Raw genomic sequence first — 9628 nt, 5'->3', positions numbered from 1 at the left:
AACCCAGTGTCCTGTTCGGCTCACAGCTCTAGCCCTGACACTAAGCGCATTTCTGGCACCCAACAGGTGCAGAATATTTGTTTCAGAAATAAATGAATGAGCCAATGAATAGAAATGCTGAAAGAGATGCTGATTTGAAAAAGACAGAAAGGTTAGTGAAGAACACTTCAGTGAAAAGATACATGTTGATCAGAGTGAGGACAAAGGCTGTTGATGCAGATTTCATTCCTATCATATTAGATATGAGCACTGGTAGCCATGTAAGTAAATAAAATTACTGAAGGAGTATGTGTAGAAAGAGAAGAACTAAGTAAGATTTGTTGGGTAAACACTCAGAGAGAACATAGAGGGAGGGTGACCAAAAAATGTAGTAAGGGGATTCTGAAAGGAAGAAATTACAAATAATGAAAAAAGTTCTAGAATATATCACCTAAGGCTAAGATAGAGTGAGCAATGAGTTCAGGAACAACACTATATAAATAAGCTTTCTGTGAATATGTATATATTGAAGCCAAACATCAGTAAATTAAAAAATGAGGTCATAGGTAAAAGTAGTATTTGCCTATACAAATTCGAGATGATATGAAGATTTGGTGCGAAATTTAAAAGAAAATTTTTTTTTAGAGGAATAGAAAACATGTTTGTGTTTGAAAATGCTAGCAGGAGCCACGCTGGATATATAAACAAATGAAATGGTCTTAGAAAAGAATAACAGAGTTGGGGGAACTGGATCAAATTAGGGTGGGGAGGCCCCATCTAAAGAGAGCAGCTAACTCAGCTCTACCAGATTACCGATTCAAAAGAATGGGAACCTAATATTGTCAAATTTCCATTTTTTTTTTCAAGAAACTAAAAATCTGGATGTGTGGGTGAAATTTCCTGGATTGAGTAAAAAATATTCTACTTGTAAGGCATAACTTTACTCTCTCTGGTTTAAAAAAAAAATCTGACTTATTAAGAAGAAAATGAAAGAACTGCCAAGAAGAACTAAAAATGTGACTAAAATTAAACAGTATAAATATGGAACAATATGTTATGTCATTAGAGCAGAAGTGATTAAAGGCAGAGGAATGGTTCAGCAAATGACAGGAGTACCAGGAACGAGAACCAAAGGTAGCAGCTCTTAGATATGAAATATAAAAGAGAAAGAACCCATCAAGGGTAGAAAGAAAAGGTTTTAGGAAGGGAAAGTGGGAGAGTCTCAATAAACGGAAGTCCATTTTAAAGTAAAAATAACATGGTTAAAAATTGGAAACAACAGACAATTCAGTGAAAAATGACTTAGATTAAAAGAAATACAGAATTTTGATTATGAAAATTATATTAATCCATTTATTTTATTTAAAATGTGAACAGCAAAGATACTTTACAAGATCTTTTAATCTGATAATATCTAAGAATGGATAATGTCATCATTTTAAGTAGTACTAGTTATACAAGACAGATAATGGAAGGGAATATTTTGCCTTGAAAATGCCCCCAAAACTGAGGGTAAGAGGGAAGCACACATTCCAGTCTCATTCTGTTCTTGGTCCCTTTGTTGAGTACGCCAAAAATACTTGGAGCCAGTTAAGACAGAAGATAGACATCTGGCCACTTAAAACTATCTGGACTGATGCCATATTCATACATGCTAAAGAGCAGACACAGCAGGTTAATAAATTAATAATCACTGTATCAGTCTGGTCTGCACTGAAAACTGACCTAAATAATATAACATTTCAATTCCCTTTCTTATGCAAGAACTTCAGCTGCCTTTCAGTTAGGTTCAAACATATTCTAGATAGGTAAGTAGCATTATTCATTCATTCAAATGATAATCATTTAGTACTTACTATATGCAAACTGCTGTAGAAAAGCACTATGGTAAATATAAAAAATTAATCAGTCATGAATAATGTCATGAAGAAGCATATGCCTAATAGAGGAGATAACATAAGAGATATGCATAAATAACTACAACAGAAGCTAAAAATCTAAAGAGATACAAGTGAAAAATTATAAATGTTCAAGGAGAAGGAAATAAAAAGATTAGAAAAAAGATTCAACCATTTGAGGATTCCTATCTGACAAAAAAAAAAAAGGTCTTGGTCTTCTAGTTTCCAATCCTTTTCTAACAAGCATTTCACAACTAACACATTTTCTTGCTAAACTCTCAAAGTTTAGTCATCATCCTAATTCTTTATCACAATTTTATTCCATTTTCACATTACACAGAACAAAATCTTTTTATAAGGAAAATTGATATCACACATAGAAAACTCATACCTGGTTCTGCAGACTGTTAACTGGAAATAAAAATTAGAGAATGGTATCTACCAGGAACAAAAATTTTATTTCCCAGCACCACATCCGTCTAAATCTCCAAGAACATCCTAGGGTTCAAGGACCATGACAATAAGGTTCAGAAAGGAGTTTCTGGTTGAATGAAATAACCACGTTCAGTTGTGCTTCTAACCCAGTCACAGGATCTGAAACTACTAACACTCCTCCTCAGATTCCCTCACTTAGATACCTTGACACTTCTGCCAAAAATAACTGGGATTTGTTTTACAGTTTTATGACTACCAGGAAACTCTAACACTAACTCTAGAAAATGCACAAACTATACAAAGTTTTGCAATAAAAGCCTGAAGCGGAAAAGGCAAAACGGAAGAAATCAGCCTCTAATTCTCAAGTAAAAATGTAATTGTCATCAACTTAGTTCCATCAACAGAAATGAGAAAAAAAAAACCTAAACACAGTAACAATAGTTTTGCAACTTAACGAATTAAGAGAGAAAAATGAAAAAGGGAAAAAAGGAAATTAATGGGTCTTCATTAATCATTCTCTTTAGCAGATCATGTAATTCTTTCCAACCAGTGTTAAAACATTTGTGTTGAATGAACACTATAACAAGTATTTACCCCAAATATTATTTATCTTTATAGAAATAAGATAAATACTATTGTATGAACTTAAGCTTCATGAAGACAGGGCATTTTGTCTGTTCTATTCACTGATTTATCCACAGCAGAACTCTAACACAGAGAAGGCTCTCAAAAAATATCTTCAGCTGAACTGTACTTAAAACACTAAAGACTCTCAAATATTGCTATAAGAATGAATCAATGTCAGAAGAAATTTTGTGACAACTGCATCTAAAACTCAAGATAGTATATCATGTCAGAAAGGAAAGAAAGTAGCAACATTTAATGAGATTAAAATAATGTTCCTCTTATTTTTCTTATCATATAGAAAAAGACCAGTAATTAACAAGTTACCACGTAGGTATATAACTTGATGTAAGAAGTTTTTTTGTGGTATTACATATTATATATAGTATCACTGAAGATAAATACTAGGGAAAAAATTAGGAAGTAAACTGAAGAAAAGTGTATAAGATGCATTTAATACTGAATTGCTTCTCTGCAATTTCCCCAACTTTGTGGATCTGTGAAGAACTAAGATTTTTATCAATTTTCCAATACTATTATTAGTTTCACACATGAATATATGAAACCATCAAAATTATCAAGTGTTAGATGCTAAAAAAGTAACAATACAAAACTGGTTTTGAATTTCTTTTTCAAAAGTGAAAACTATTTTTACTTTGCTTGTATTTCATCTCCCACCATGTTATAATAAGCTTTTATCTGTCTCCCTTAAAATATTGTAACTTCTTGAAAACAATGATTGCCTACCTGTTGAATTACATTTCTCCCTGCCTAAATAAAATAGATTCCTATTAAAATCCTCTGAAGGACTTATTTAACAAACCAATCACCAATAAACCTAAAATAAAATCTTGACTCTCTGTCCAAAAGTAATGGCTTAGATCATCCAGTGCCATAGACTATGCAAAAGTATTTCTCTTTAACTATGAATTGTATTCTCATATTTGCATTTGACTATGGTTATATTAGAGCTTCGCAGTCTTAGAGGAAATGTACTCTATGAATTATCAGAAACAGCTGTTACAATACTAGAGTTACCTAATTTACTTAATGATTAATTACTTTAATGATGAAGAAAGAAAGTGACCCAGGGTTTTGAAGGATCCAGGAGGAAATTAAAAGCACCAAAATGTTCCACATATGAAGACTATGCTTCCTCTATCATAGTACATTTTGGGAATACAAAGTGATTAGTTCCTTTCGTCAGTCAGAAAATCGGGACTGGTGTGGTATTTACATATAGCTCTAATTGCTTCTTATTTCCCTTCAATTAGTTAATAACTAAAATTCACACAGGTAAAAAAAAAATAGAAGGACCATCGGAGTAGAAAGATCTTTTTTTCAGAAAAATCTATGATGCCATACAGAAAGATATGCTTGAAATCAGAATATAGCAAAAATATAGTTATCAAACATGATTTTAAATATTTAAAGATGAAATTTACATATAAACTCTAAGAAAATACATTGTAATTTAGTTGGACTAAGTTCAACTTAGTTAGCTAAATTCTTTGAAACTGATCTCCTAAGGTGTTAAATCCAAATAACTTACAAGAAATGAAATTATAAAAAATGAAAATTCAGCTCTTCAACTCATGATAGGATCTTCAGAAAAAGTAGGAAGTCAATAGGAAAAGAGTTGTTTATGTACAAAGATTTTAAGTCTCTTAAAAAGTAGAGACTTACATAGTAAAGATATTATTGATTCCATACACAGTGATCCCACTGAACCTGGTATTTCATATTTGTGCACCAGTATCACCTAACGGATTTACTTGTTATTTAAAAACGATCAAATAACTTTAACCCTGATGTTGGTGGCTAACAGCAAAAGATAGCAGATTCGCCCTGAGTTTTACTGGACTGCACCTCTACATTAAAAACTCTACAATAATATCACACCTCTCAAAGACACATCCCTTTTGGTGATTTTAATATACCCATCCCATGTTTGAATTCTATACCACTATCCATAAAGATCATTCCGGACTACTACTTTATCACTTACAGGGGTAATCTGAAACCTACACTCAAGTCACAACTGTGACACACACCCCTGTCCTCCACAAACTTCTAATCTACTCTCCCCCTCAAGTCCTTCAAAGAATTTCTATGATTATAAACCTGTATACATACACACATACTTCAAATCCCAGCTCTGCCACTTATTAGCCTTTAACCTTGGACAAGTTACTTAGGCTTTCTGTGCCTCGGTCTCCTCATCCATGAAATGGGAATAATCATAGTATCTATTTCACAGGATTGCGATGAAAATAATTAGTATTTGTAAATCATTTAGAATACTGACACATAGTGTTTGCTATATTATCAGTATTTTCAAATCACTTAAAAATTAATGTTTCATACCATTAGATATGAGGACAACATTAAAACAAACATCACTCCTTTCATAGCAATTCAAATCCTGCTTAAATGATTCCTAGAGACACACAGAGAAACAGAAATACAGTCACACATACATACACGTATGCTAATCTCCACCGCACAGTATACCCGCAACTTTGGGAACAAACTTTCACCTGCTAAGAACTACTTACTGTGTAGGGATAAAAGTATATGCAACATGAGTAACTGAAGCAGCAGTGAGGCAATAAGCAAGTACAAAAATAACGATTTGCTTGCTTCTTTTACAATGGGCAGAGGGGTGATACGCAAAAAATTATTTTCAGGGAATCACGTTTTCTTTGCTCACTTGCTCTTAGACCAATTCATTTACCAATGGAAAAACGCTTAACTGAGGTTAGGAAAAAGTTGTTTTTCATACTGCTCACTAAAAGTACTAAAATTATGCCAGATTTTCATTATTTTATAAATATCCATATTTAAAAGTACCACTTAACTTTTTGTTTACTTGATTTTCTTCAGATTCTCAATAGCCAACGATCTCTTTCAAAATGAACTTGTCTTACTTAGAGAAAATAGTAATACTATAAACAAAAAAGATAGTAGGTTCTATGCTGAGAGTTCCTTTAAATTCAGCGCCATATATAGTTTACCCTCCCTGAAAATGTAGCCTATTTTCCAGGCAGCTAAGTGGTTTTCTCTACCATAATAAATATCCCTTACCAGTTATAGATAACATTCTTAAAGTAAATAAACAATTGCCATAAGTTTGAAAAAAAATTAAGTTTCTGCAGTGTTTCACATTGTTATTAAACAAGATAAAAGACATACTTTTAATCCATATCCTGTGGAACACAAAGCCTAAATTTTGTTTCCTTCGATACTCCAAAGTAAACATAGGTATTTACAACTACAGATAGTCCCCATATGTACAGAAGTAGTACAGGTACTCCACAAAATTTAAAAAAGACAAAAAAAACTAAAAAAATCTATATCTATATTTATATATATCTAGAAAACAAAGATGTTAATTTTTGCTTAGAAACCAGAACATCATGGCATTCATATTGTTACCTTTTAAATGCTTCAGCTGGGTTCCTTTCACATTCTCCAGGCTGTAAGAGGCTTTGGACTGCTGGATCCCTTAGCTTATCCTCATATCCTTGGAGTAGTCCACTGCGGCAGATCTGGGCAACTAGACTTCTAATAAACCCTCCAACACACAAAGTATCAGAGTCCTGTGCTTTGCAGAAATGAAAGGCCAAAGCCTGGCGATGTAGACCTCTCTGCAAGCTTGTAGGTGAACTTGGCCACAACAGCTCAGTACATAGGGCTGTCTTGCCACTGCCAGGCCCTCCTACCAACAACACACCCCAGGCAGCTCCTTTTCCAGAGACAACACTAGCATTATTCCCAGAATTCATTACAAGGGATGGTGTGTTGACAGCACTATTGCAGCAGTTAGTTTTCTCCTGGAGGCAATGCTGAAGCTTGTGGAAAACCCACTCCCTACAGTAAAACTGCTTCCCCTGCAGTAAACTCGTTTGAGCCATTTTGCAGACTTTCTCTTCCCAAGGATTAGTCATAATAGGTTCCTTATCTTCAACATTTGCTAGATCCTGGATACATCAACACAGGTCTTTACATCCATTAGGACATAACTTGCAAATTAAGTTGACTTTGAATGATACAGTAGCCAGTTACAGTAAAACTCAACAGCCACAGATGCCATTTGCCAATAGAATGTGCATGACTTTATTTGGCTCTTTACTCTTGATTATCGGCAGAGAATACATTAGTTTAATTGTTGAACTGGTGGAAAATTGCCTGGTTCCAAAGCGTGGCAATACTTTCCCTAAATCTTGATGGGTCACATAACTCCATGGTTATACCTTGGAGTTTATGTGATTGTGGATGTTTCAAGTGTGCAGATGAGATAATACATCTGGAAAACTAAAGAGAACGCCCAATCTTTCAATTTGTACAAAATGCTTCTCCAGATTCGAAGTGTTAATTCTGTATCTGAAAATTAGATGCAGAAAAGATCTCCATTATAGTTAATGTCATCAAAGAGATTACATGTATACAATAGATAGGTAGCTTTATATTTCTTATTGAAGTGTAGTCACTCAAAGTACCAGACCTTGCCAGTTTCAGGCATCTGGGCAATTGCCAGGGAGGGAACTGTTTCAGATTATGGTCTTTTATGTGGCAGAAATGACAGGCCACTGTTAACACGTTCTTAATCCAAAGCATTCATAAAATGCATTTTTCAAGAGAGTAGGTTCTTAATGAACCTGTTCACAGATTTCTAGGTTCAAGATATCTGGCAAATCAACAATTTCCACAAGTAACTAAAATAAAACAACAATATCTTAGTGCAAAATATGTTGAGAAGGTTTACTTAAAAGCTTACAATGGATACAATTTGCCAGTTAAAATCATCTCAAAAACACATACACTTTAAAAAAATCCATACACTTCATCTTTGGCACTTTCAGAAAGTTGGACAATTACCCCCAGAATCATAATTACATTTTCCTTTCTGTATTTTACTTTCTCTATGGCTATGCTTCCCAAACAGCTACCTTTTAATCAAGTTATCCTAGGTTTTTTTTAAAACAACTTTGTGTAGAAAGAAAAAAAAAAAGGTTTATGCACACACAGTAACATCCTTAACTGTAGCCAAAAAGGTCTTTCCGACTAGCTTGGTAGAACAGCGCCAGTTAAAGGAAGCTCTATTAAACTGCACAGTCCAGCCAGTCAAGGACTCTGTTTACTCGACAAGTCACACTTCTTTGTTGATAGTTTGCAAAATCTAGGGGATGATTTCCAGGGTTGTGGCTGAGTGGGAATGGGTTAAAAAAATTTGAGGGGAGGATGAAGATGATCTTGAATGATAAATCTAAACACAAGTACAATGTGAATTCTTCCTTCCTCTGCGCTAAAGATAAAAGGTTTCGGATGGGGGTGAGGAATGGAATCTACTACTGTGGCCGGAGAAAAGGCTGCCGGGGAGAATTCCTTCCGAGACAGAAAAGGGATAAGGGGTAGAGTGCTTCGGGGATGGTGGGTGTTTGCCTACAGTTCCGGCCTCTAGTTTCAGCTGATAGACAAAAGGAACTCCGGGATTCCCAGAGACGGGAACCACCTTCGGTTTGAGCAGCCTCCAGGAGCCACAGGGGGGCCACCTCGGAGAGGCCACGGACTGCGGTGCAGCTTCTACGCTGAGGTCTTCCCTTCCAGAAGGCTGGGAACGCCCCAACACCCCGCCCCGCCCCTAGATTTTGGGGTGTGTCTTTTGAAGGGGGAGGGGGTGCCCGACGTCCTTGCCAATCCCAGATGAGGGGTCGCCCCCCTGTTGGTGCCCAGCTCTGCGCCCCCACCACACGCGCCGCTCCCGCCCCCGCCCGGCCCACGGCGGAACGTGGGGAGAAGTCGGTCTGGGGCCAGCGACTGGAAAGGGTGGGTGGGTGAGTCAGGTTCGAGCCCAGCAACAGCCCCCGAGCTTCGGACCTTAGGAGAAGCCTCGCTTCTACCCCAGCTGCCGCCGCCCCTCGGTTACCTCGGCCCCAGCCGCCGCCGTGGCCGCCGCCGCTGCGGACTCTAAGCCTCAGACACTTGCTCCTCAGAATCCGCGGCCGCCAGCGCTCCCCAGACTCCCAACTGCAGCCGCCTCCTCCGCCCGGCCTGGGGCTCGCTCTCAGCTCCAGATCCTCCTGTTGGCCCCCGGCAACTGCCAGTTCCAGCTGCCCCAGCAGCCTCGGTCGTGCTCCTCCCAGCCCCCACCGGCCAACCGCCGCCGCCGCCGCCGCCGTCAGGGCAGTGACTGTCTCAGGCAGCCCGGGACTCGGCCGGCTCCGCCCCGCCCCACTCCGCGGCCCCGCCCCCAGGCAGGCCCCGCCCCACCCGACCGCTCGGCCTTTCTTCGCCCGTCGGCTCCTCCCCTTGCCCCCCGACTCCCCCCTCTGCGCCGGCCCACGCCGCCCGTGCCTGGGCGTGTGCGGGCGTCTGGACCCCGCTTCCCGCGTCGCTGGGGAACCTTTCTGGGGGTGGCCTTGGGGCCCCGCCTCTCGGAGGGGGCGGAGAAAGGGGCGGGGGCTGCGTTCTCACGTCCTCGAGCTCACGCGAGTCGCTGCCCCCACCCACCCCGTCACCACTCGGCCCTGAGCCTTTCTTTGTCTTCTAGGCAGGAGGGACTCGCTGGCTTTGGGGGCCATATCCGCTTCTAGGAAGGGCAGTTGAGTTGGGAGAATTGCCCCTTGCCCCTGCCTCAAACCTCTTCTTCCGAAAGACCACTCCGGACCTATCCTATTCTTCAGTCGTCC

General features: G+C 38.7%; 1 protein-coding gene across 1 annotated transcript in view; it reads right to left on the bottom strand.

The window, feature by feature from the left end:
* ANKRD50 (ankyrin repeat domain 50) overlaps nt 1-9143 on the bottom strand; it is a 33973-nt gene extending 24830 nt beyond the window's left edge. The window contains exons 1-2 of the mRNA XM_034661648.1: nt 8866-9143; nt 6375-7322 (exon numbers count right to left, since the gene is read on the bottom strand). Coding sequence (XP_034517539.1) covers nt 6375-6886 — 512 coding nt within the window. The 5' untranslated portion in view covers nt 6887-7322; nt 8866-9143. The remainder of the gene's footprint in view (nt 1-6374; nt 7323-8865) is intronic.
* Between the last annotated feature and the right edge of the window lie 485 nt (nt 9144-9628).

This window comes from Ailuropoda melanoleuca, chromosome 5 (genome assembly GCF_002007445.2).
Source record: "Ailuropoda melanoleuca isolate Jingjing chromosome 5, ASM200744v2, whole genome shotgun sequence".
Taxonomy (NCBI): Eukaryota; Metazoa; Chordata; class Mammalia; order Carnivora; family Ursidae; genus Ailuropoda; species Ailuropoda melanoleuca.
Note: the sequence above shows the minus strand (reverse complement) of the source record. Positions and strands in the feature narration are given on the sequence as shown.